We start from the raw sequence: 27,820 nt of genomic DNA on the forward strand, positions 1-27,820 counted from the left end.
TTTTATGTGCTATTTTTTCCTTCAAAAGAAGAAAATCGCATTTTATATTGCAGGAAGAATCGCAAGTGTAAACGGGCCTACTTAATCCACACAAAAGCAACTGTGTAGATGTGTGTTGGATAAAAAATCCCACTGTTGTTTCTGTGCAAAGTAAATATGGAATCCCACAAAAAGCCTGTGGCTGTGCACCGACGAAATACTACGTTAACACAAAAAAATACTTTCACGGACTGTCATCTGACGAGATGAAAATCTCCCACCGCAACAATTACAATCCCACAGATAACTCCCCTTTAGCCTTGGCTTTGCCCTTGAATTTGAACGTCATTTCTTCTGTACGGGCAAATCCAGGTCCTCTATGGCAGATTGTTTCTTTGTACACAAACCAAGTATTTCCAGCCCACAAGAAAAAGCTCAGGAAACCAAACAACTACAACGAAAAAGACAAAATGAAGTACAATATATTTCACTGATCATACCCAGTGAACTCTATTTTTTTCATTTTACTGATCATACATCATATCACATTCATTACATTATATTGACAAATTACCGAAAAATTTCTCGCGCGAAAAAACATCGCGCAATTTTTGGCCGCCTATGATCATAATTAGACAACGAGTCGTAGTTGTCTACGAGCGAATAGTCAACGAAGGCGAAGCCTGAGTTGACTATTCGCTCATAGACAACGAAGGCGAGTTGTTCAAAGCTTTGAACAACTGGCCCCTGCTGGTTGTTGACCCAGCAGGGGCCAGTTGTTCAAAGCTGAGCCTGGGTTAGCGCTAACCCTAGGTTAAATGTTAATCAACTGTTTTGGTTTAAGTGCTTCTGGACCACTGTTCGTTTTAAAACGTTACAAAATATGGCTTTTGTCGGTCCAAAAAATATTTATGGAAAATGATATGCAACTTTGTAAACAAGCAATTAAAAAAAGTAAAGGTTTGCTTTAACCCAGGCCCCAGGGTTAAGCTTAACCGGCTTTTGAATAACCGGCCCCAGATGTTCCGGCAAATAAGAACTCTTATCTGAGAGTATTCGTAACTACTCACTCAGGCTACGTTCACACGGGACCGGACAAATTTGGAGCCGTACTTGAATGCGTCCTGTTCAGGTGTTCACACAGTGAAAACAAATAAAAATTAGATCGGTTCTACGTGTTCACACGAGGAAACCGTACGAAATCGAGCACGGTCCCGAATTCGTCCAGTCCCGTGTGAACGTAGCCTCATGCACATCTATATTAAAAGAAAAAATCGCACATAAATTTTTATTTACGACTAGTTCGAGTCATTTCGCATGTTTTCAGATTGCCTGGAAAGTATAAACATAGACAGCCCAAATATGCGTAATAATTTAAACGCGAGAAAGGCGTGGAGAAATTGCCGTCCTTGGACTACCTATTTAGGCAGTCCAAGTGCTTGTAAAAGTGGCACGGTCAGAACTTCTATCTGTGCTTTTTGGGAGTGTAAATGGGGCTTTTTAGAAGAAAGCTATTTTTATCCTGAAAATAACATATTTGTCATTAATCTCACTTCACAATGAACTATAATCTTTGTACATCGCTGCCTACAGAACACATAAATACTATTAAAAAAATATAAGTGTGTAGAAATAATTATAAGTGCAGTTGCTCTTCGAGTTCAGTGACGTCGGTGATGGCGAAGCATAAGATCATAAATCTTGTGAATTTCTTTAAGAATTGTTAAATGTAGTGAATTTACATTGAAAATGTTATAAAGAAAGCCAGAACGTTTCAAATTAGCGAACTGTAGCTCATTAATTTACGCTCGACTTGACAGCGATATGACGTATATCACTGACGTCGCTGAACACACATCGCAACTGGACTAACTTGTATTATTTCAAATAGTATTTTTTGGGACATTGATTGGGATTCTATGCAATAAGTAGAAAACTACACCGACTTACAACAGATACAAACCAGCATAATTAGCTAGTTATTGAGGTTTAAAGATTGGGTATTTGATAATTGATATAGACACATCAAAGACTTACAACAGATATTATTAAACCAGCATAATTAGGTTTGTTTGTAACTTTACAGCCATGGCATGGGTCCTCGATTTCACCTTTAAGTTTGTGGACGCCATCAGCCCATAGGCCCGAGGAACAAAGGCAGAGCAAAGTCAGGATAACGGTAACAACAAGATCCTAAATCGAACACAGAAAAAATTTTTAGCCATATGTTGCGACATGATGCGACACACAGTATCTGCAAATGTCAATTTAAATATAGGTTAACTGAATGGCCTATATGTTGAAATCATAGAAGGTTAGAAGGTGTTCTTTAATAATAACAACAATTCTCACCGCTGTAGCAAATGATACAAGATGTCTTTCTGTGCTATCACGATCATATGGATCTGTCGGGGCCTCAAAGCAAACATAGTAAGCCATTGCAACAATGCAGTAAATGCAGGTCACAATACCAACACCGACAAAAGACTTTGAAGAACTTTTCAAAATTGAGGGAAGTTCTATAGATGGGCTGTTTGTTGCGCTGCTCGTTCCATTACATGAAACGTATACATCAATTTTTTCAAAAGGGTAGCTAATCTTTTTTTCCACTTTACATTGACCGACGGTTGCAGTGCTTTTACCTGTATAGCCTGCTGTTGTTGAAAATACAATTATGGCAGTAACCTAGAAGAAAGAAAATGGTAAGTAAATTAGCCACATACACTAAAGTTTATCAGATGTTTATGATAAGTTCACTCACACTTGATTTGCGTGCATATATGGGAAGGCAATCATGCACATTTAGCCCATGCGGATGATTCTCTCTACTTGATAACTCTAAACTGGTATTTTCTCACTTTTTCACTGATAATGTATTTAGTAACAGAAAACTGTCTTATAAATGAAAAATGTAAGTTTACGCTTAGACATTGAAGTGTCAAGACACAAAAAGCTACACTTTGATAACAAATTATGCCTAAATTCAGTATATTTTCAAAATATCCTAGAAATTCAGGAGAAATTTATTAAAATCAGGAGACAGGAAAATCACATTGTATGAATTTTTTATCTATAATACTGAGCTGTTTTTATACTAGGAATTACTTGGAATTCACAAATTTTAATTTCAAATTATTTTAATTTCAGTGAATTGCACACGCCAAAATTTTGAAACATAATGACCACTCAGTGATAATGCTTGCCTCGTACCCAGGCACTTTATATATTGCGCTGTTTTGCGCTGCTAAAAAGCCCTTGTAAAAAGCCCTTGTAAAAAACCCTTGTAGAAAGCCCTTGTAAAAAGCCCTTGTAAATAAAATAAATAAATAAATAAATTGAATCTAAATACAAAGTCTCATTTGCGAATGCTAAAGAAACGAAACATGGATTTGTTAGTCTAGTCCTATGTGCGAAGCCCTTCAAGCAGGATCTAACAATGTGTGTGGATGTTTCGTCTAATCCTGGTCCTCAATCTTTTGATAATAATCAGTTGGATAAGATGTCTCAACATCGAAAGCAGTCACGTTTGATGAACACGTTTCGACCCGCTAATAATCCTGAGGAGCTTAGTTCAATGCTTGGGCAGTTGAATCTACAGAAAGGTTGGTTGTTCCATATGACCTATAGGAGTGTCGAAGTCATATGCAATGAAGGAAATGATAATTCAGTTTTGTCGAAGATCTGGCTTCGGATTGGTTGATTTTTATACCCAGATCAGCTGGAGGGATCGATACTGGGTCCACTACTTTATTCATTATACACATCCCCACTTGCGGACATTGCCGGAAAACACAATTTGAAGTTCCATTTTTACGCGGATGACATCCAACTCTATGTTACCTTTACTTCATCATCTGGTGAAAACACAAACTCTGCTCTACTTAGTATTGAGAGGTGTGTTGCTGAACTCGAAACATGGATGACCTGCAACAAACTTAAGATGAATAATGAGAAAACTAAAGTTATTGTAATTACGTCTCCTTATCGTCCACGTCCTTTGATTGATGGTCTTCGAGTTTCTGGTCATTTGGTTGTTTGTTCGTCGACGATAAAGAACATTGGGGTTCTTTTTGACGAACATCTCTCCTTTGGACCCCATGTCAGTTCCATCTGCAAAGCGGCGCGGTTTTTCCATATACGCAATATTTCAAAAATTAGGAAACTTCTTACCGAGGACACGGCAAAGATTATTATCCACGTTTTCGTAACATCGAAATTGGATTATTGTAACTCTTTGCTGTACGGTCGGCCTAAATATTTGATTAAGAGACTTCAATCGGTTCAGAACTGTGCAGCTAGAATAATTTTTCAATGTAGAAAGTTTGAGCACGTGACCCCTCTACTCAAGGGTTTACATTGGCTCCCAGTTGAACAAAGAATCAAATTTAAACTTTTGATTATAACATTTAAAGCTCTTAAGGGACTGATGCCACCTTATATTTGTGAGCTAGTTACACCCTATGTTCCCACCAGGACCCTTCGCTCAGCGGACCAAGGTCTTCTTTGTCAACCGAAGTTTAATCTCAAGACGTTTGGAGCACGTTCTTTTTCCATCTCTGCACCTACCTTATGGAACTCAATGCCTTCTGATTTGAGGAAGATAGACTCATATAGTGCTTTTAAGAAACACCTTAAGACATGGCTTTTTAATCTTAGTTTTAGTAATTAGGTTTGATTCGTCTGGTTTTATTTGTATATATTGTTAATTGGTGTTTTATCACTTTTACCTATGTAAAGCGCTATTGAACTCTTGGAAATGGCGCTATATACCACTTTGAACGCGCGGGAGAGCCAGCACAAATTGTTTTCAAGCAGTACTGATATCAAAATATTTGCATCAGGGACAAAATCAGGAACAATTTTTGAAATCTCAACATTTGTTTTGAGTGGCGCTTGACAATGGCTCGACTTAATTTTCATAACTTCGTCGCTAAGGAGCCTACCGTATTTACTCGTTTGAATGCCGCGGCGCTCTTTAAATTTTTAGAACTTCAGATGCCGCGATTAATCGAGGGCGCTCTTTAAAAAATATTATTTGTGAATTGTAACAAGAACTTTGAATAAAAGGATTTGAAAGTTAGATGTACCCAAATGTCCCCATTTTGACAGCGAGCATTTCATATAACACCCTCGCACAAATCACTGGAATCTCTGCCTTCACGACTGACGCCCCAATCGGGGGCAGCGCTCATTCGAGTAAATACGGTATTTGCTGTTCAAATTTAAGGTTCGAGGCGCAATCGGGCCACTTCATTCACCAAATCGTGGGTCCCAGCAAACATATCATCATGTGTACTGATCAAAGCTTGCATAGCTTCAAATCTGCTTTGTAAGACCTCTATATCAAGGCCAATATCTTCCATACACGCCGGGTGGGATTCAGCCCGGTCGTTGACACTGTAGTTTCGGTTGATATTGTTGTACATAGTTTTATTAGTTTTATTAGGAAAACCGAGCACGTACACCGACCTGACCATTGAAAGATAAACTATTAAGCTTGCCAGGATACCAAGTTACCGTGAATTCCGATACGCTGCTATCGAATCTTCTTGCGTTGCCACCAGGCTGCCACTATTTGCCATGTTGTGCAAGAGAGGATTCAATAAATTGCTTAGTTCAACGATTCATAATCATTCCGCCAAGATACTCTCTTTTTGTCATACACTATGTTTCCGCTGATAATATGGTTACATATTACACCTATATTCCAATCAGACGTGCAATCTTTACCGGTTTGATCAGAGCTACTTTGCACCATTTTGCACACAGCTAGCCGTCGCCATATTGAGTCTCATCTCCCCCGACACTCACGTTCATATCGTCAGTTAACCAAAGTCTCTTCAGGCAACCAGAGGATTTCACCAGCAAAAGCTTCACCCAAATTAAACTCAAGAAAAGGCAAGAATATATATAGTACGCCAAATTGGCGTAAATAATACAAACTGCCACGCCAGCAACCCGTCAACTTTCCAACAAACTCTACAATGCTAGTATCACAAGTGCAACATAAAATAACTGCCTCTGTCCTACATAACTTGATGCTATATACATTAGGCAATATAGCTTATATCATTTTGCTCAAGTTCAAAGAAATAGTGACTTATTATATAGGCGCGCCGGTTTCATAATCACAGCTTACTTACGTCTAAACAAATTAATGCCAAATGATCTTTTTTCTTACGAAAAAATTACAAAATTACAACACTTACTACTTGTATAAGCTTTATAAACCCACGAGTCTCTTTGAAACGATTAAAGTTAGCACGAATTTGCATTTTTGGAGCAGTTAAGTTTAACTTTCGAATGTGCCAGCTACTCGAAGTATGCTCAATGATCATTCGATGACATCAGATCAGATCACATGAGGTTAAATCAGCAGCGTTCTCACTTTTGTACGGAAATTTCCTTAGAAAAGTTTGACTTAATCGAGGGGAGGGGGCAGTATTTAATGTATTCTTTTCAAATGTTCTTTTTCTCAGGTTATTTAAAGCATCCCCCCAACAGTAAAAACTATGCATATTTAAATTGTGAGAGCAGAAAATAAATGCCGATTGCGATCTGATTGGTCGCGGTAAGTAAACAATTACGGCAAATCGGTTTTATAAAATTATTTGAACTACATTTTGCTTGGTATGGTGGTATGGTAGAAAACGCGGGTGCGGATAGGCGGATGTGGATACATTCGTGCGGATAATAGCGACCTTAAGCAAAGCGTAGTTTTAGGACGGGGACGTGAAAAAAAGACGAGTAAAACTGGGACGAGAAATATTTCCCCCCGTCGCAGAATAATATGTAAACAAAGATTAAGCAAACCTTAGTTTTACTACGGGAACGTAAATGGTAGTATGTTTACACTTATGACAAACGTTTGATCAAGAAATCTTTCTTTTCCAATGGCATCTCTTGGTGTTGGATGGTTTGATTTACGAAGACGATTTAGTTTTATTGTATGATCGAAATACATCGAAAAATCCTGTCTTTCAACCTATTTTCCAAACTCATGGCCACAGAATATCCAATGGCAACAAAACCATCCTGACTCCCAAATGGTTTAATCCCTATAAATTTGTTTGGTCCTGCAGGTAAGGAACTATATGCATGTATTTAATATCTATATTTTAAACTTAAAATTATATCTAATTAAATGTATCTGTGTATTAATTGTACCAAATAAATATATGGTACACTATATTACTGTGTATGTATAGCAAGTTGATTTTTTTTATCTAGAGGGTAAGCAGCATGATGACTTGACTACCAATGAGCTACTATGCATCTATGGGGATCCAGCATACCCACTTTGGGTACACATACAGGCACCATTCCAGTATGCTGTGTTAACACCTCAATTGCAAGAGTGTAACAGCTCATTAAGTGCTGTTAGGATGAGTGTGGAATGGTTCTTTGAGGATATTGCCAAATATTTTCAATAGATATATATTTAAAAAGTTTGAAGATTGGTCAGTCTGCTGTTGGCAAGATGTACATTGAATGTGCTATTTTATGAAATGCTCTTACATGTTTATACAGGAATCAAACATCTGTTTACTTTGACTTAGTAATGATAATTCCAAAAAAGCTGTAATATTTTGTTGTCTAGCAGAAGACAATAATATGGGCTAGGGCCATTCAGATCTTGCAAACTATATTTATGTCACCATTATAAAATGCAGTTTTATTCTTATTATGTGTATGCAATGTACCCTAAAAATTTTAATTTATATGACTATTCTGTTTCTAAGATACCATTATTATAAAATTACAAAAAATAAATATTTACATTTAGGAAAAGAGCAACTGCTCAACAATTAATAAATGTAACATATAGTAATATATTACACCATCAACAGCCAGAACTTTGTTCTTTTGTAATGGTGGATTTATGGTACAATAATATAATTGTTATTAATTAATTGTTCATCATACCAAAAAAATTCATCATCTCATTTTGCTGAGATTGTTGCTGTTGTTGCTGTATCATTACGTGAAATGTCTCCATCTACTGCTGGTGCTGCATTGTCAACATCAGCTGTTCTTGCCTCATATTTGCTTCATCAATACTCCATTTTAATGTTTTTTTAACTCTGACATCTAATCATCCATGTCTTTCAAATATTTAATTGTGGCACTTCCATTACCTTTAGTCTTTTTTCCCGCTTTCCTGTTGCATCTTCCTCACTTCTCCTTTCCCAGACTTTCTTTACAGCCTGTACCTTTGTTTGTTCCACTTGATCCTGTGACTTCTTTGCAATTCTGCATGATTTCCCTCCTTTGCATAACGTTTATTTCATAGTGCCATATTACTTCTAAAATGATCTTTACCATATGGTATACCCAATGTCTTTTTCAAAACTATAACAATACAGGATGATGGTGATTAAGAAAAGACAAAAAATATTTGCAGATTCGGGCTTTTTTGTTGTTGGTGTAGTCAGTAGTCCTGTCAAGGTCTGCATATTTTGACTATTAGTACAGAAAAGAGCTGCATTTAATTAATAGATTAATCGCCTAAAAATAACTATATAATTTCTTAAATTTACCTGCGTTTTAAAAGTCTTTTCGATGAAAAAACACAGCTCTCGCCCCTCCAATTCTGCTACGACGGCAAAAAGTATGAACTACCGTTGTAGCCAGCGACGGCGACTCGCTAATTAACATTAACAAGTAGTTTTTCAGAATGCATATAAGTGAATAATTATTTACTTACTTCTTGCTTGTTGAAGGTACAAGTTCAGCCATATCAACAAAAAATACCAGAATCCAAATGAAAATTTACGACGCCGTGAAATCTGTAAAAGCACAGGTAAAAGTACGTCGTCAACAAGGTGACGACGCGCTTGTTTTGCGAGATATTTATGCCCAGTCAGCAAAAATTGGAAAACTGAGCAAGTGCAACTGAAAACAGTGAGTTATCACGTTTGTAACATCATCAGTTTATATTTACCTTATATTTCGTGAGTAATCAAATTTAAGCATTAATCGTGCAAAAATACTTCACTAGTACCATAGGGAATCGTAACTTCATAATTTCATAAAGATGTTGTCACAGACAAGTTATTTGGGACTTGTACTAATCTGGTAACAATTTCATTCCCATATAGAAATGCATATGGGTAGATATTCGGAAAAACGTTCAACCACAGAAGGGAATTATTCCCTTGGCCTTACCGTTACTTATAGTTCAATGCCGGATCAACTGACAACAGTCTCTAACGCCATCCCCTTGATTACAGCAGATAATGTATAAGTTATACATTTCTGCTCCCCCCGCCTTAAATTTTAAGTGAAGTTATGTAAAGTTACGGTCCTACTGACTTGATCTATACTAAAGCAACTGTACGGTATATATGTGCATGTGTTAAATGAAAATATCCTACTGTCGTTCAGTCTGTGCGAAGTAAATCTGGATGGAATCCCACACAAAAAAGCTGTGCACAGACGTAATACCACGTAAAACAAGACTTTCACGGACTATCTGACAAGATGAAAACATCCCAAACTAACATTTAAAATACCACAGAAAACTGGCCTGTGCACAGCCTGGATAACATAAAATAGATTAACAGAAAAGTTAATACGGGCCCTGCTTGCTTCCTAGAGAAAGGATGACCTGAAGTATACGTAGGTTATTAATTGTAAATGAAATAGACTAGAGACCCTAACTACAGTTTGGTCCTCAAGGCACAGCTTCTCCTGGTACTTCTTGACGTGGAATTTCGACCTGAGGTTTTTCTGCTGTAATGGTAGCTTCAGGCTCTTTGTGCCAGATCGTTTCTTTGAACACAAACCAAATATTTGCACCCCACAAGAAAAAGCACAGGAAACCAAAAAGCTATAAAGAAACAATGTAACAGATGCAATCAGAAACTAATTCATGTTATTTCTCTGGGAGCGTGAGTCCACCGTCACCATTTATAATTTTCAGTGAGTATCCACATAATATGATCAAGTGATTAGCTTTTTGTAACAATAGTGAACAGTTTTCATGATTGGTTCTTTTGAAATTTAATTTCTAAAGATCAACCAATATTTTGACGAATAATATCGTGTTATGGCTTATTTCCTTACTAAATTGTCAAAATGAAAAATTTTTCATGCAAGTGTTGAAGAAGGATGTTATTCATCTTTGCATATAGCTTGCCAGAGTAAAATTTGAAATCCATCACATTGAAAGTGGTTCTAAATTTAAAACGATAAAGTTGTGGCGCATATACGTACAAAGTATATGGTGGGCATATAAGGCGAATAGGGAACCCCTAATTACCGCATCGAGTTTTGGCCCTGAATACAGGTGTAATCCCTTACTATATAATAACATACGAGATAAATACCAGAAAAAGATCAAACACATTGCAGTTACAATCCCCGTTTACACTACAGTCAATTTATCGGCACGGCACGGCACGGCTAAAATTGGTACCCGTACCCAATTTTATTAGTGTTCAGGCTACCACGAGTACTCATTTCAGCCCTGCCGTGCCAGTAAATCGAATGTAGTGTAAACGGGGCTACAGACTCAATAGGCGAGTTACAAAGTAAACTAAAGCAAGATGCGAGTTGGAAAACAACGGCGTTTTTCGCAACTAAAATTGTGTTTCTACAATTCAATTCTACTTGCCTAAAATATGGATTACGTTTCATAAATGTTAGCCAATATGGTTCATGCATACATTACATTTAAACGCGTGAAGTTTAAAGATTGGGTATTTGATATAGATACGTTAAAGACTTACAACAGATATTATTAAACCAGCATAATTAGGTTTGTCTGTAACTTTACAGTCATCACATTGGTCCTCAATATCTGTTTCATCTTTAAGTTTTTGGACACCACTAGCCCATGCAGTCGAACCACAAAACCAGAACAAAGTCAGGATTATGGTAATAGCCAAATCCTAAATTGAAAACAGAAACACCATTTCCAGCCACACATTGATTCAAGGAGCATATAACTATATTTACATATATTATTTGTACATGTCAACCTAAATATACCTTATTTGGGACTATATGCCTTAAAGGTGAAAACAAGAATTGTGCATTCCATTTGATTGTTCATTTGGTTGTTTGCAATGATGTGTTTGAAAGGTCTTAGTTGACTGGGAGAAGAAAAAAAGAGGATATTGTAGTGTTTTGGTCAAGTGTACAGTTTTGGACCAAAAATTTACATACAATACTCCACAGTTTATTGCTCTTCAGTTGCCATAAAAGAAAGGAAAATGCCTCATAGTTGTTTGATTGCCCATAATTTGAGAGTAAATTTTAAATGTAATTGCAGACAAAGTTTACTTTATTTTATCAAAATCATAAGATGGGTGTTTGTGCCAGACCATGCAATGAACAATAATTTGTGCCAGTATGTTTAATACCTTTACATCATATCATCTTTACAGGCATTGTGATGGACTTCTTATAATTAAAATACTCACCACTGTAGCAAATGACATTATATCTCTTCCTGTGCCACCAGGTCCATATTTGGCTGGATCCTCAAAGCATACATAGTAAACCATTGCAACAATACAGTAAAGAAAAGTCACAACACCAACAAAGACAAAAAATTCTGATGAACTTTTTAAAACTGAGGAAAGATCTTCTTCTTTCTTTGTAGTGTTAGTAGATCCTTCGCATGCGTAAGACACATCAATCTTATCGAATGAATAGCTAAATTCTCCTTTCACTTCACATTTGGTCCCATGCACGGAAATGGTTGCAGTGCCTTCACCATTATAGCCTGCTGTTGTTGAAAATGCAAGTATGGCAATAACCTAGAAGAAAGAAAATAGTACAAGTAAGTAAATGGCTACATGCACTAAAATTTAGGTGAAAATTTTGCTATTTATATATAGACAGTTTATCAGATGTTGATGATCATTTCATTCACATAACTGTTTATGATTAGCATGCATAGAAAGTCAATGATAATAATAGCCCATACAGATGTTGTTACAGCCCTAATTTGATAAATTATATGTACGTAATATAGTTAATGCAATACTTTATCAATATTTCTATTATTAACAACCGTACTAAAAGCTTTTGTCGAAGACTTAAATAGAGATTTGATCCACTTAAATAGGCATATTACATAGCCCATAGCATTTTACGCTTAAAGGCGGGTCCTTTGTCGCTTGAAAAATACCTAATAATATATTCACCTATAGGGCATAAAAATTGAAATAAATATATGGCCAAAAATTGATTAGGTGGTCCCATTAGCATTGAACAATGTTATGCTGCACCCCATCAACTGTATTGTTAACAATGTTTTTGAAGTTGCAACAGTATTGATGGTTCAACTAGGTTCAACAACATTATTAACAATACTGTTAACAATACCGTTAACAATACTGTTCACAGGGTGCAACACAGCATGTTCACTTCTTGACTTCAACAACATGCACCAACAGACATTCCTGTTCCAGCAGGATATATTAGGGAGATTGATCCATGTGGACTGGATTCTGGGCGAATCATGCACTGCATTGAACTATATTATGATACTGAACACATTGTAAAAATGTGACTGCCTGTGCATAAGACTTAATTAAATCACTTAAGGCTCTTCGACTCATCACAAAATTAACACACAAGCTGGTTGCAAAATATTGAAATATATGTATTCCTAATTATGCTTAAATTTATATTTTCTAAATATTTTACAAATTCTGGAGAAATTTATCAAAATCAGGAGACAGGAAGATCGCATTGTTTGAATTTTTCATCTCTTTATAAACTTTCTACACTTGGAATTCCTACATATTTTAATTTTCTTGAATACTCCAGAATGAGAATGCTATCAGAAGTGTAAGATTTATATAACAGCCTCTGCCCAACATATCTTGATGCTATATGCACTACACAACACAGCCCATATTCATTTATATGCTAAAGTTCAAAGAAAGTATATTTATTATAGGCGTGTCAGTTGTTTCATAATTACAGCTCACTGCGCTACGTCTAAACAAAGTCCAAAAAATGGCGCCCAAAAATGGCTTGTCAAATTATTCATATCTTCTCTCTTACGAAAAAAATTACAGCACTTACAAATTGTATAACCTTTATAAACCCACGAGGCTCTTTGAAACGATTGAAGTTAGTATGAACTGGCATTTTTGTAGCAGTTGAATATAGCTAGCTTAACCTTAACGTTCAAATGTGCCAGCTACTGTAAATATGCCCAATGACAATGATCATTCGATCATTCGATGACATCATTTGATGATTGATGAAATTCCAATTTCGGTCTCCGAGTTGATGAAATTCCAATCTCGAAACCAGAGCCCGCGATCCTCTGATCGTCGGGCTCTGGTTTCGACTTTCGAGAGATTGATGACATCTCGTCATAGAGCACTGACATAGAGATTATACATAACACCTCGACTTCGTCTCGGTGAATATTTCCCGATAATCACCTCGCCTTTGGCGAATAATTGTTAAATATCAGTGAATATTATCGCATATATTGAGGCTAAAAGAAGGCTGACATGGAAGATCTGTACCTACCTGTATTAAATCCCGCAGCTATAAAAATTTTGACTATGATTTTAAGCATGATATTGATTCTATTCCATGGCTGAAGATAGTTTCTATCGATGATCCTATTTCTGATTGGCAAATATGGAAAAGACTGTTTCTTGACGTTGCTGATAAGCATGCTCTCAAAAAAGAATCAGGAAAACTCATGCCCCATGGCTTTCCGTAAAAATCAAAAAGTTAATATGAGAAAGAGATCGACTAAAGCGGAAAGCAGTTTATACAAACGATCTGGAATCTCATCAATAGCCTTCTTTCACAAGATGGAACTGAAATTATAGATCCAGTACTCCAGTAGCTATTGGTAATGTTTTCAATCAACACTTTACTGAAATTGGACCTGAAGTTAGCAGCGGAAATCCCAACCACCAGAACGGTTTCTTTAACATTCCACAGTGTAATAAGGTTTTTTAACTGCATGAAGTTAGTCTAACCGAAATATTTGGATTAATTCAGACATTAACAATTTCTAAAGCTTGTAGTCTTGATAACATTCCAGTCTGATTAGTGATTACTAAAACTAGTTAATTTTACTACAATTGTATCACTTACTCATATAATCAACCTAGTAATTCGTAAAGGGAAAATCCCCGTTGACTGGAAGTGTGCCAGGGTAACAGCAATTTATAAACACGATTCCTATCGAGTGGAACTATACACACTTCAAATTCAAGACAGGAACAGTTGATGGAAAAATTAGTCAACTATAAGTCTTCCGGCAGGAATCGAGCCTACGCTTTTGCGATGCCGGTGCAATCACTGCAATGCTCTTGCCACTGAGCTACCTACAGAGGTAGCTGACAAGAGCAAGCGTGGTTAATGTGTATATGATGGTATTAATGCCGGGAATATTCCTACCCTCACCTATTTCTGGCTTGAATTTGAAGTGTGTATAGTTCCACTCGAGATTAGGACCCTTAAACCTCTAGAATTTACCTGCATCGAGTGAAGTGCTAGCTATGCTTGATGCCACTGATAAATGGTACACAAATATGGACAGTGGGTTGATAAATGCTATTCTATTCATCGATTTGAAAAAGGCTTTTGATACAATTGATCTTTTTAGAGACTATCTTTCAGATCCTACGCAAATACAGTTATCAATAGCATACCGTCTAATACTTGCAAAGTAGTAACATGTGGTGTTCCTCGGTGGTCTATCCTACGTCCACTACTTTTCTTGTTATATATAAATAAACTGGTGTCAGGTGGACCTTTATTTGCTGATGATACTAATTTGACTTTTGCGGACAGTGATCCAGACAGGTTAATCTCTGTTGTAAATGATGATCTAAAAACACTCCAAAATTGGCTTAAAGTTGAATATATTAAGTTTGAATTCGACTAAAGCAAAATCTATGTTCATTGCATCCAGAGTCCAGACAGAAATTAAGTATTATCCCAGAAGAGCCTAATGTCGCTAAATCCGGAACGAAAATCGAACGAGTCAGAAATTAGTGTTTAAGTGTTTAGGCTTGGGACTGGACGAGAGTTTGACGTGGGAGTATCATGTTTCTATTATAAGTCTCTATAAGTATATAAGTCTCCAAGGTGAGTCTTGCGAAGGCCAAAACCATTACTACCTCAGTCAACCCTCTTGATATACAAACCAGTTAATAAAATGGTTCCTAGCTTCTTGTCTAGGAAATTTACTTCAATTTCAGTGATGCATAAACATAACTTGAGAGGCTCTAATCACAAAGTTTTTGTTCTAAAGAGCTTTTCCTATAAGGGCGCTATCCAACGCAAAACTTACCCGTCGAACTTACTAGAGCTAAATCTCTCGCCGAGTTTAGCTCTAAAATTTTCTTTGCAAAAATATTCGAGATTAATTTTCTTTGCATGTATAAATTATGTAGTATATTTTTTACATAGTTTGATATAAACGTTTTTTTAATATTTAGGTATATAGATAGATACATGTCTCCATTGAAGAGCAATTTTTAGTGAAAAGGACTTCGTGTTTTAAATAAAGATGATATAATTGAATGCAAAAATCAGTAAAATGTTATATTTGCATAACCATTGGATTAGAATTATTAAGACCAACCAAGTTTCAATTCTGAAATTTTACATAAAGCTGGAGTGTGTTCTAGCTATCCTAATCTGCAGTTTAACGATGGCGCTTCGCCCTGTAAAAGACGAGGGCGTGTTGCCATTAGTTTATAAACTGAATGGAGTTAACGGTATATGCATCCCAAAACGGTGTTCATAACAAAGGCGATTAGAGTTTTCAAATATTATTCAGATATCATAAGATCGAACATGAATAAACAAGGTGACTCAACAAAAAAATTACTGAAAAGAGCATGGAATTGCACGCTCCACTAAACATCACAACAAGCGTTTAATATGCTAACTAGTTTTTATAATATTATAAATATCTATAATATTGTCCTTCTTGTGCACGAAAATCCCACCAGACCAAATGTTTCACTGAAGTGACTCATCTGCAAGGATATAATTAACGAAAGTTGGTAGAGTTGGGGAGAAGAATGTTTGTGAAAAAGGTGGGGACATGACTTCCACTTCAGTTGTAAATTTCTATTGAAAACGCTCTATGTATAGTCTCGGTAGAAAAACAATTAAATTAAACACCTCATGTATATAATGCATTGCTCGTCGGTTAAAATACGCGGTACCTAACTTGCGAAATAAGAACTGATACCATTGGCATAGGTGTGCTGACTTCTTCTGCGTGATAATTTTTACACAAATCAGTTGTAATTATTCATTTTCTACTTACTGTGAAACTCGTCTCGTCGAGGGTTATGCCAAGGAGTTTCTTTGAACAAAAACCAGAGATTTCCCAACCAAACAAATAAATTTAGAAAACCGAGAATCTGTAAATGAAAGTGTGAATATACCAGTTACAATTTATGTGATTTTAGCTATTTCATATGCCTGAATATAGGAGAGAAAAAATTACCAAACCACAAAACAAAAAAACACTTACAACAGACACTTTTAAGGTCGCATAGTTGGGTTCCCTTTCAGTAGTACATGTGAAAGAGCCCTTGCACAGCGGAAAATGATCAGTATAGGTTTTGGGGTCTGTGTCATCTTTGAGTCCTGGTAAGCCTGCAGCCCAAGCAACAGAACCAGCAAACCAAAATATGGTTATTACCACACTGACGAGGAAATCCTGTTAAGATTTAGAAGAATGAATGAAAAGCAAAAATACCGCATGTGAAACTGTTGGCATATTTTTTAAAACTACTGTACATACACATAGCAACATTTGTGAGTTCAACTCTGAACTTGAAAAATTAGGTCAAGTTCTAAAATAATTAGATCACTTTACAATCATGTTTTATGTAAATTTTCTATATTTGAATTGTCATATAGAATGAGGGTTTACAGGTTTCCTACACATTTCTGCATGTTTGAGAAGCAGGAAATATTTCAATTTACTGTTTAAAACATTATATTTTTTGGGGGGGATGCTGAAAATGGTTTTCTTAATCTAGATTTGGGGCTTGAGCTTGCAAATTTTCATATAGACATGTAAGTGTAAGACTTGCACTTGGACTTGTTGGTACAGACACAAGCACAGTGCTGGTGGCATGGAAATGTTTTCAAGCATTTTCATATATAGCTAAAGTATTCAGGAATGTATATTATACTGCTCTAGAATGTTAATATATGATAGTATAGTCATTTAGGCAAGTAGGTGGGACACAATGCCAGAGTATTATGACGTATTATTAGAATCAATTTGCTGATGCAATTGGTCCAAATCAGTTTTGATCCTTGTAATCCTGCCAGACCTAAAGCATTGCCAATTGCCAGCAATGAGAAAAATTGAAATTTTTGATATTGGAATTCCCATAATATTTTTGAATTTGTTAATTTGAATTTGTTCTGCAATTAAATGCCAAATAATTGGGCTATCACAAGCATGGGCTACAGGGATATAATACCCTATACCTATTGCACCTTGATCAGGATTATATATACATAAAATAATATATTATTAATAATTATATATATTCATTTACCACAACAACCCAGGAGCACCTTCCAACATCAGTGGAGTACATGTTTTCAGCATGATTTTCGAACGCGGCATAATAGATACATGCTAATAAGCAATATAAGAATGATAGCACACCAGTGAAAACAAAAAATTGTGCTTCACTCTTATGCTTGGTTGCAACATCCAAATGCACTTTATCTTTGTTAAAGTCTGTACAATTTTTTATTACATGTAGATATGAGATATATATCATATCATCATCAAAGGGATATTGAAATTTCCCTTCAACCTTGAATAATGTTTCGTTATAGGTTTGGTTAGCACACTTGCCACCTGGGGTAAGTTTTGAATTGACTATGTACTCGCTGTAATAACCAGCTGTTGTTGAAAATGCAAAAATGGCTACACCCTAAAAAATGACAGATATAAAAATAATTAGGGTGAGATATAAAAATAATTAGGGTGAGAAACTCGTAAAAGTGCAAATTGTTTTGATGATCAAAAAGTTTTTTTATGTTTATTATTATACACAGTGACAGGAAAAAACGTGACAATCGATTGCAAAGTAGCCCAACATAATTGTCAAACGTAGCTTTGCTTTATACAATATAGATTAAGTTGTATTTAAATTTTTCTAAGGAAATTTTCTGAGACACTGGACATTGCAGAAATGTGAAATCTTGCTATATGTAAAAATTGCAAAATATTATGTTACTGTATGCCCAAACCACACATATATATCAAAACTCACTTCCACAACCAAAAATATGAATACAATTGTTTGCGATATGTATACACTAGCGGCAGAAAATTATGCACAAGTTTTGCTTTTAAACTTACTATTTCCAGAATCTTTATAAATGCTCTTGGCTCTTTAAAGACTGCGCAATTTACGTTTCGGTTCATTATTTCTTGAACGAATTCCCAATAGGATATAACGTAGTTTCACAATTGTGAAATGTTATTTGCGAAAGAACGAAATTGAAAATGCCAACGTAATCCTGAATAAATCTAAATTTGTACGTTTATAAATTTGGTCCCAGGACCACGCCAGGCATTATTCCACATAATCTATTTATTACATTCCATAATAAAATCAATAAATTAAGTATCGTCGGTCGAATTATTTTTGTAACCTTTTATATTGTAAAAGAAAAAATCCTTTATAATAAATTTTCTGGAGCGTGAAAGAAATGTTTAGTTAAATAAAAATGTTAGAGACTGGAATAGTCCGCATACATTTGCCTACTGCAAAAGAAATAACTTGACAGACAATGTTTTTCATAACATTTTATTTCATGTCTACTTCACAATTTAGTAGAATGTATTTGGTCGTTTAGCAACAAATTTCGATTTGAACTGAGATTTCACAATCCGATGAGGCAGGGGAAAACGGATCTTTGAGTTCTGAAACAAAATAAGTAATGAGAATGGATTGAGTGAATAGATAGATATACGTATTGTTGATATGCAGAAACAAGAACTTAGATTAGCTGGTTGACACTTGGCAACCTATGTAAGGCCTTTGAGTGCCACTAGTTTATCAGTATTTAAATACTGTCAGGTGTTACCCTCTTTAAATAAAGTCTCTCACTCACTCACTCACTCACTCACTCACTCACTCACTCACTCACTCACTCACTCACTCACTCACTCACTCAAGGAATCTATCACCTAATTTCCAAATACAATGTTTGGGAAATGAAGAGGTTTTTTGATCAAACATTTCATAAGCCAATACTGGCTAAAAATACAAGGGGAGTTCTTTATTAATAGTGAGTTTAAGATGAACCAAATGATGATGCAGACTTGAAGTAATACTGCTCCAATTTTCACAACTTCCCAAAAGGAATCCAAAACATAAAAAGCATAATGAACAGTTCTCTTGTGACACTTTTAAGAAACCATGGCCAAATTGAATGGGATTCTTGGGACAAAACATTCTCCAAAATGAGACTAGATCCGTGCAGAAGGTTCAACTGCTCTCTAATAATTTATTATTTTACTGTGCATTACTGTATGTATAAAGGTATATTGCCATCACATGTTCAAAGTACTTGGACCACCAATGATTATTTTCTGTTTAATTGTTCCCCCAAAATGCTAGCTTCTACTGGCCACCAAGGGAGGGATGGAATATTTGCAACTGATATGTAACTAGGACTATAAAACTCTAAAAGTCCCAGTGCCTGACATATTACATGTTCATTGTAGCATGTTCTGAGATAGACTGACACCACTAAAATAGGTATGTCACTTTTGCCCTTTACTTAAAAAAATCCTATAAGCAACACATCTAAACTTTGCATCCAACTCTAAAACCAGGGTTTCCAGCCTATCATTATATACTTACAAAGAGTTGTTTCATGTGAGGTCTACGACACTTTGATGCTGGGATAACTTCAACTTTCAAAATTTGTATTACAGTGGCACGAGCACGATGCCTTGCAGCCATATCACGATCTACAAAAAGTACACTTTGTTTATTACACTGATTGTTTGCAATAACACAATTAAAAGGCTTCAGTTGATGTAAGAAATATTGTAGTGTAATGGATTGTTGCACAGTTTCTTTTTCAGTTGGCAATTTTGTTTGATTGATCCTCATTTGAAGAAAGTTATGTGATTGCAAAAAGTGAGTTAAACTTATTAAATATATCTTAAAATATATCTTAAATATTAAATAATAAATAAATGATCTGTAATCTGGGCTGCTACTTTTTAGTGTTGTGCATACAGTATGCACAAAGATGTAATACCACCTTTTGATTGTGATTGATTGCTGTCCTAGTTTTTATACATTTTAATGATCCTATTAGTTAAAATTTGGTATTATCATATATTAAATAAAATATTAATGAGAAAAATATTCCAATTGATGATTACCAGTTTATGTGAATTGGTTTCCAAAGGTCATTGTTGCCATTGATCATGAATAAACAATGATTGAATTTAGTGATTATTAATCAAGATATTGCAGTATAGATTTTGTGGCACTTACAGCACAATGTTACAGCCTCTGTGACAGTCATGGCCCGATATTCACGGTACATGTTATGGGAGCCACTTCGAGAGTCATATCGTAACCATATGCCAAAGTTCTTTATCTTTAAGGGGGTCTTGTCAAACCTCTGGAAGACAAATTATCATAATGTATGTTATACTCAATATTTATTTTTATATTTAATAGTTCAATATCTCTATTAAATTTCCCTCATATTAAATTACTCTCATAATTACCCAATATTCAATGTTAAATTACCCTCATATATACACTTCAAATAATGAAGAAATATTTGCAACAAATACATAACTTAGACCCAGTTGGAAAGGTATAAGAAGCAGACATGTTGCATATTTACTTTGGCAAGTACTCTAAATAGGCTGATACCATTCACATTAGGTATGTAACTCTGCCCTATACTTGCACAACACAAGGACTTTTAAAGACAATTACATCTTTGATGGTGAACTATGGTACAAAAACTTCTCAAATGAAAGAGACTTGATTTTTAAGAAAAAGGGGAACTTTAATAAACTATTATGATGCATTTGTAATATGAAAATAAGGAATTGAAAATTGATACCTCACTGATATCAACAATCTCCCCATTACTTTTTTTGACTTTCTTCAGCTTTGCCATAAAATACCAGAACCGAGACTTAGCTGTCACCTCATCAGGAGCAAAGATGTTCATCCGATAAACCGGTGGGTTTGGCAGCTTTGGTGTTGGGAGATGCCGCCCAACAACTTTGTACTGTTTCAACTACATTAGTGAACGAAAAATTATTGGAAAAATGTCGAATTGATGCAAACATCTCTTGGGCATACAGGTTTACAAAGGCTTAAGCTCTTGATTTGATATAGCATTTTATCAAGTCCAAAAAGTTGAACTATTGATGTTTACATTATTTGGATAAATAATACAGTATTCTTGTTCACATGGATATCTGCGGCTTGTTGTATAAACCAGTAGCTAACTTTTAAATTTCAATATGAATGTAGTATAGGGTTGCTGGAGGAATCTATTTATCCAAAGCCCCCTTAGGTTATTAAATGTTTAATAATGCACCTCAATACAAGAAGCAATCATTGCCTTCAAATATCCAGACAAGCCAATGTCCAAACTGGTCAGGTTTTCTTTGTAAGTTTATCATTTTAGGATAATTTGTGAACTCACTACTAGCATTAGCAACCCCTTTCTGAGGTATTACAATTTACAAGCGAGGTTTATATATGTATACTCGCTCTCTGTTGAAATATTCAATGTTGTGTAACGACGTATTCACAATTTTTAATTTTATCATATAAAAAATACCGTGAAACCACAATTTAATTTTTCACCAAAACATATATTTCTAATTTTCAATGTTAAGCGAAATTAAGGACAACTCGCTAAATAATAAAAGTCTATATGCCCGCCATTTTGAAAATAGCTCAACGTTGTTTGGTAATAAAACCTATGAAAATACTAAACTTCTATTTAGAAGACGCTTCAACCAGTAGGAGAAGGGTTCAATCTTTATAGTTTGCATCGATTACAAAAGTATTCCGAAAAAAAGGGAGAAAAATAGCTAATTTTACTACCTGACCACTCGCTTTCATTGTGACACGAGGATTCAGAAAAGAAGAGAACTGAGCGCGCAAAGCATGCCAGGTAATACACTCACTGCCTAACCATACCCCCCTAGGGAGACGAAAGAGTAAAACTCGGCTTGATCAGTGGCTTGGATAGTTAGTAAAAGAAATAAAGAAGAAAGAACAAACTTTAATATTCCCCGAAAATAGAAAAGAATTAAGGAAGATAAAAAAATAACACGGCCTGTTTATGGCCATTTTAAGAGCACATCAATTGTTATTCCCAATTGATCGCATATAAAATCCAACTTAAATTTAATTTCAAATACATAATTTCGACGTTTGGGACGGCACTTGTAGAGAAAGTGGACAAACCTACTGCGACCAGCATATTTTATGCATATACTTGTTTGGGACTGCCCCCAGAGACCAGGAAAGCTTAAATACGTTAAATTTATCTTCGCTCGCAAGGCTTGCCACTGTAGCTGATTCGTCTATGACGCGCTAGGCGTGTGGCATACAGCCCACTCTGTTTCTCACTGAGACGTAACGGTTAGGTGCACATACATCATGGTCTGGGGGCCGTAGTGCATCTCCCCCTTAGGCAGCCGTTAAGATGTGAGTTATGGGGGGGAGTTCTTCCTATAGCAACTGTCCTTGCACCTTTCGCAGTTGTAATCTCTGCTGGTATATCGCAGCTGGTTATATCGCCAGTTAGATTGTGGCATAGAGCTGGATGATCTCTTTTTGGTGTTTTTAGGTTGTTTCCAAAAATTTTTTCTTCTTTCCAAGCTTTTCTTTTACATACAAAAAACACTGTTATTAAACATATATGGAACGGATATGATTCGAAAAAAAAATTGTGTCGACAAAAAAACCACCTTAATTAACCCTTAAATACTCTCCCCAGTCTCCGCATGGCTGAGTCTCTGAATTAAACAATACCAGAGATCATGAACGAAGACTTCACCAATGTTGGGTATACCAGTGCAATATGGTAATCCAGGTTGTATCCCAATGGTAGACCATATAATCCCAATGAATCACCCTGAATTCTTCTGTAGCTAAATTTTCATTCCACAACAAGAAACACGGCATGTTTATGGCCATTTTAAGAGCACATTCGATGTTATTTCCAATTGATTGCATACAAAATCCAAACTTTGATTTAATTTCAAATACATAACTTCGAAGTTTAGGACGGCACACGTAGAGATAGTGGACAAACCTACTGCGACCATTCGACTCCTCGCCACAATGAATCGAACCACGCAGGTAACATAAGCTCAACCCAGAGTTATAGCTAAACTTAACATCAGCACAGGGGGTCATTTTCAACATCTCCCCGCTCAATGAAGGCTCATCGAGACAATTAACCGAGCCCATTACATACTTATACAAACATTTTGGACACTTGATGTCAGGGGCGGCGCCAGCCGCCCAAGCGTGGGGGGGACTTTTCGACCGCCGAAGGCGGGAGAAAACTAGGGGGGTCCGGGGGCATGCTCCCCCGGAAAATTTTGAAATCTAGAGTCTCTTAAATGCGTTTTCCTGCGTTTTGGGAAGTCTTTTTTTCTGAAAACCTATGCCACTTAAGCCTAAAAATAAGATGACCAGCTTTCTACAAAGAGTCAAGAATGAGTTAAAACTTTCACAAAACGTTTAAAACTGTATTGAATTCACGTTATATGTAAGTAAATAAGATATGATCTACATAAACAATTTAAAGAACAGAGTTTAAGTGCATAGTCGTATCCATGTCTACAGTGGAAGCTTTCGAGGCTTTGCCAGCTTAAATATTTCCACTAATTTGCTGAGTTCTATATTTGCTGCCACATCTCGTTCACAGCTTATCTGGACTAGATCCTCAAGTCTCTCAGGTGACATGGCAGCTCGCAAATAATTGTTTATAATTTTTACTTTGCTATGTGTGCGCTCACATGATGCCACTGTTACTGGCAAGGTAGCCACGATCTTAATGACTTCGAACAAGTCGGGATAAAGATGGTGTAGGTCATCATCGCTGAAAACATCGAGCAATGAGGGCAAACAGACCCAAGGTGTAACTGGAGAATTTTCATTGAGGCCTTTCTCTTTTCTTTCCTTTCTTGGTTCTTGTGTTTTTTGTATGCATTCTTCCAATCATCACACTGCTTCGATTTTGAAAATAGTAGGAATTGTTGACCAACACGATGACTGCTACGCTTATAGAACTGAGCTATCTTCTCAACTTTAGGGACATTTTCTTCAGTTAGGTTTCGTGGATGGAAGGTTGCAGAAAGACTAATCATTTCACACGCTGTTTCAGAAAAGCGTTTGTTCAGCTCACTTTGTATCTTGTCCAAGAAAGGAAAATACAGTTCTCTTTAAAACAATCTAACGCTGATTCGCCATCTGGTCGGTTGTTTTGCAGAGTAGACATATCTAAAATGGATTGGCCATCAGCAAGGTGGGTGGGGAGTCTTCGGCGGCGTTTGGTTTGCGAGGCTGTTGGACTTGCATCACTAAAACTAACATCAAGGACTTCGCTGCCCCATTTTCGGCAAATGAATTGGCTTCTTTTATAAACAAGTCGAACTGTTCATCAGTGCGAAAAGATGCAATCGTTGCTTTCAGATCCTGAATAGCAGTAACTCCTGATGTTAGATCCATGTCTTCTCTCTGCAAATATTCTGAGGCATGTGTGCTAAGAGAAAAGCACTTCACTAAGATTTGGCATGCAGCTACAAATCGAAAGGGGATTAAACGCACAAGTAATCCGGTTGCAACGCTGTCGTTGTTCTGCTCAGACTCTTCCTTGAACATAGATAAAAGTGCTGGATATACATTCATCACAACTTCCAAGTTATCAGTGCGCGCAGTCCATCTGGTATCAGAAAATGAGTGCAGAGCAGTCTTGCCTGAGGTAATGCCGTTCGCTTTCAAATGGTTTTCATATCTTTTGTGACTCTTAGGCGACCCTTCCATATAGCGATAAATGTCCCCGATTGTCGTAAAGATTTCTTTGACTAAAGGAATCGTTTCCACACTTTGTTCAAGAACAAGATTAAGCTTATGGGCAAAGCAATGAAAATAGATTGAAAATCAGCTCCAGCTTCCGTCAAATGCCGTTGCACTCCCTCGTCCTTGCCGGACATATTTGCAGCACCGTCAAAGCCTTTACCAATGAGATCTATTAATGAAAGTCTGAGGTCTTTCATAATGTCTACGATCACCTCAGCTAAAGAACGCCCCTTTAAGCTGGACACCCTCACAAGCCTGATACACCTCTCAGTTATCTTAAAATCCGTTACATATCGCAATATAACGGACATGAAGGCCTTTTTGTGAGAGGTAACCTCATCACACTGGATGGAGAAATATTTTGCCGATCGGACTTCATTACAGACGACTTCAGTAATGAGGTTGCTAAGAATACTGATCATCTCATTTTGACTCACATGGGAAAAATACGAGACATTCTCGGGATGCGTATCCATCCATTTCCTCAAGGGGGCGTGGTACTTGGAAAGAAATTGAAGCTCTTCAAGGAAATTGCCTTTGTTTTTTGAATCATACGACTCGTCATGACCACGGAAGGACATATTCTGTTTAGCCAAATGTCGAACAACGTCGAAAATCGTTTCAACGATTTCTCGGTTTTCTTTTCTCTCCTGCTCCTTTCTTTCTCTTACTGCTTCCGCTTCCCTGTTCAATTGCACGTCGATTGGCGTTGCTGATTTGAATGAATGAATGCGCTCTGTTGAAAGCGTATGCATCCGCGAGTTAGCATGTTTGCTTAGCTTTCCCTTTTCTCCGGTAGCATTCTTCCAATTTCTGAAGCCAGTCTTTGTGAACGCATCATCCGAACTGCCGACTGTAAGAATTGGTTATATCATGCTTAAATAAGTATCGTGCTTAAGTATTCGCAGTTGCGTGATTCGGGTACTTGCGTGATTCGCGTATAGCATAATTGAGAGGATCACACTATATACTGTATTAATACTGTATACATATATCAACATAATAATCTTTTTTTTAATATCACAAATATATATAAATATGTATATATAAGTATATTCTTACCAAGTTGGCCAAAACATCTACAAGAAAAACAAAACGCGGCGTCTTTAGCGACCGAATATTCTAGCCAAGAATATTCTTCGTACCATTTCTTCTGAAACTTAAAGTTTCTTCCCCCTATTGGCGATGGTGGAAAGTCTATGGCGGGTCTCACCGGTCCAGACTCAAGAATAAAGGCTCTATTTGCCTCACACACGTTTTCATTCGATGGATCTCTCCCTTCAAACATATTTATTCTCTATATACTTTCGTAACTTGTTCACTTGCGTGCCGACGAGCTAATAAGCATATGTTGCGCTAGCCAAGGAGACCTACATAAATCAACACTTTCGGGAGAACAATTTCCGACACGCTTAATTGCAAAATAACTTATTAAATTTGGATAATATACGATTCAATCAATCATTGCTTTATCTTGTGCAAAAAAACGCCTGAAGCAGCTCTAAAGTTCAAGAGGTCGTTAAGGTATATAATTAAAAATGCCACAACCTTGTGTCTCTTGTTTCGTATAAAATATTGCTAATATATAAATAAAACCACAACATTGCCCCCCCCCCCCCATATTTCTCATCGGTTATGAGCGAATTGGAAAATTGATTTGGAGGTGGACTGGGGGGGACATGTCCCCCCCAGTCCTCCCCGTGGCGCCGCCTCTGCTTGATGTCTTGCTCAGCACGCAAAGCATCACCAAAACCAGTTATTTGTTTAAAGACTGCACCTACTCCTTCAAAAAGGTTGGGACAAATACCCAAGGCTACAATAAACTGGATAACAGTCTTGAGGATTTGTTGATCTTTCACGCTCAGATCCATTACGGCAACTCGTGTTTAGCTATATTAATTTAAGAAGATATATTAAAAGAGCGCAAACATAACCGATTAAAGATCAATCGTACAGATCTACTATCAATGTTTACTGTTGACCCTGTTTCCCTGCTCTTTGAAGTCGGTTCTTGTCAATGAGTATACCACAAAACGACAACTTCAATTCCTGACATGATCTCAAACGCTCCTCCGCTTCTAAAGCTCGCCAAAGAAACATAGATTCAAAGCTAACAAATCATCAAAATTGGTTGTGGCTTTAACGGCTAAGTGCATGTCTGAAGCTTTACTTCGATTTAAAAACTTGTGAAATAAAAACTTCGAGGTGTGGGACGGCACTTGTAGAGAAAGTGGACAAACCTACTGCGACCATTCTATTCCTCGCCACAATAAATCAAAACACGCAGGTATTATACACTGAAGCCAGAGTTAGCCAAACTTAACATCAGCGCACGGGGGTGCTTTTCAACATCTCTCCGCTTAATGAAGGCTCGTCAAGACAATTAACCAAGACCGTTTAATATACACACTTATACAAACATTGTGGACACTTGATCTCTTGCTCAGCACACAAGCATCACCGAAACCAGTTCTTTGTTTAAAGGCTGCACCTACTCCTTCGAAAAGGCTGGGACAAATACCCATGCTACAATAAACTGGATAACAGTCTTGATGATTTTATGATCTTTCACGCTCAGATCCATCTGACACGGGAACTCGTGTTAAGTTTTCAGATCTCTTTTAAGAAGATATAAAGAGCGCAAACATAACCGATTAAAGATCAATCGAACAGATCTACTATCGATGTTTACTGTTGACCCTGTTTCCCTGCTCTTTGAAGTCGGTTCTTGCTCAAATATTCCA

General features: G+C 36.5%; 4 protein-coding genes across 4 annotated transcripts; all 4 read right to left on the reverse strand.

Moving 5' to 3' along the window:
• Positions 1 to 73: 73 nt before the first annotated feature.
• Positions 74 to 2,418, reverse strand: LOC114521953 (synaptoporin-like). The gene is made up of 3 exons (XM_028542529.1): positions 2,332 to 2,418; positions 2,017 to 2,172; positions 74 to 430 (listed from the first exon to the last, which is right to left on the reverse strand). Exons 1-3 carry the CDS (start codon positions 2,416 to 2,418, stop codon positions 269 to 271), a joined length of 405 nt encoding a protein of 134 aa, XP_028398330.1. The 3' UTR covers positions 74 to 268.
• Positions 2,419 to 8,902: 6,484 nt separating this feature from the next.
• LOC114522002 (synaptophysin-like) lies at positions 8,903 to 13,223 on the reverse strand. Its single transcript, XM_028542595.1, has 4 exons — positions 13,027 to 13,223; positions 11,409 to 11,747; positions 10,713 to 10,874; positions 8,903 to 9,811 (listed from the first exon to the last, which is right to left on the reverse strand). Exons 1-4 carry the CDS (start codon positions 13,090 to 13,092, stop codon positions 9,656 to 9,658), a joined length of 723 nt encoding a protein of 240 aa, XP_028398396.1. The 5' UTR covers positions 13,093 to 13,223; the 3' UTR covers positions 8,903 to 9,655.
• Positions 13,224 to 15,430: 2,207 nt separating this feature from the next.
• On the reverse strand, positions 15,431 to 18,483 carry LOC114521807 (synaptophysin-like). The gene is made up of 5 exons (XM_028542346.1): positions 18,335 to 18,483; positions 17,517 to 17,903; positions 16,472 to 16,660; positions 16,262 to 16,358; positions 15,431 to 15,965 (listed from the first exon to the last, which is right to left on the reverse strand). Exons 1-5 carry the CDS (start codon positions 18,398 to 18,400, stop codon positions 15,949 to 15,951), a joined length of 756 nt encoding a protein of 251 aa, XP_028398147.1. The 5' UTR covers positions 18,401 to 18,483; the 3' UTR covers positions 15,431 to 15,948.
• Positions 18,484 to 18,769: 286 nt separating this feature from the next.
• Positions 18,770 to 22,129, reverse strand: LOC114521882 (60S ribosomal protein L18a-like). The gene is made up of 5 exons (XM_028542456.1): positions 22,083 to 22,129; positions 21,082 to 21,261; positions 20,496 to 20,625; positions 19,848 to 19,957; positions 18,770 to 18,901 (listed from the first exon to the last, which is right to left on the reverse strand). The coding sequence occupies exons 1-5, from the start codon at positions 22,098 to 22,100 to the stop codon at positions 18,809 to 18,811; spliced, it is 531 nt and encodes a 176-aa protein (XP_028398257.1). The 5' UTR covers positions 22,101 to 22,129; the 3' UTR covers positions 18,770 to 18,808.
• Between the last annotated feature and the right edge of the window lie 5,691 nt (positions 22,130 to 27,820).

This window comes from Dendronephthya gigantea, unplaced genomic scaffold (assembly GCF_004324835.1).
Source record: "Dendronephthya gigantea isolate DGI-Jeju-01 unplaced genomic scaffold, DenGig_1.0 000021F, whole genome shotgun sequence".
In the NCBI taxonomy this organism is placed as follows: Eukaryota; Metazoa; Cnidaria; class Anthozoa; order Malacalcyonacea; family Nephtheidae; genus Dendronephthya; species Dendronephthya gigantea.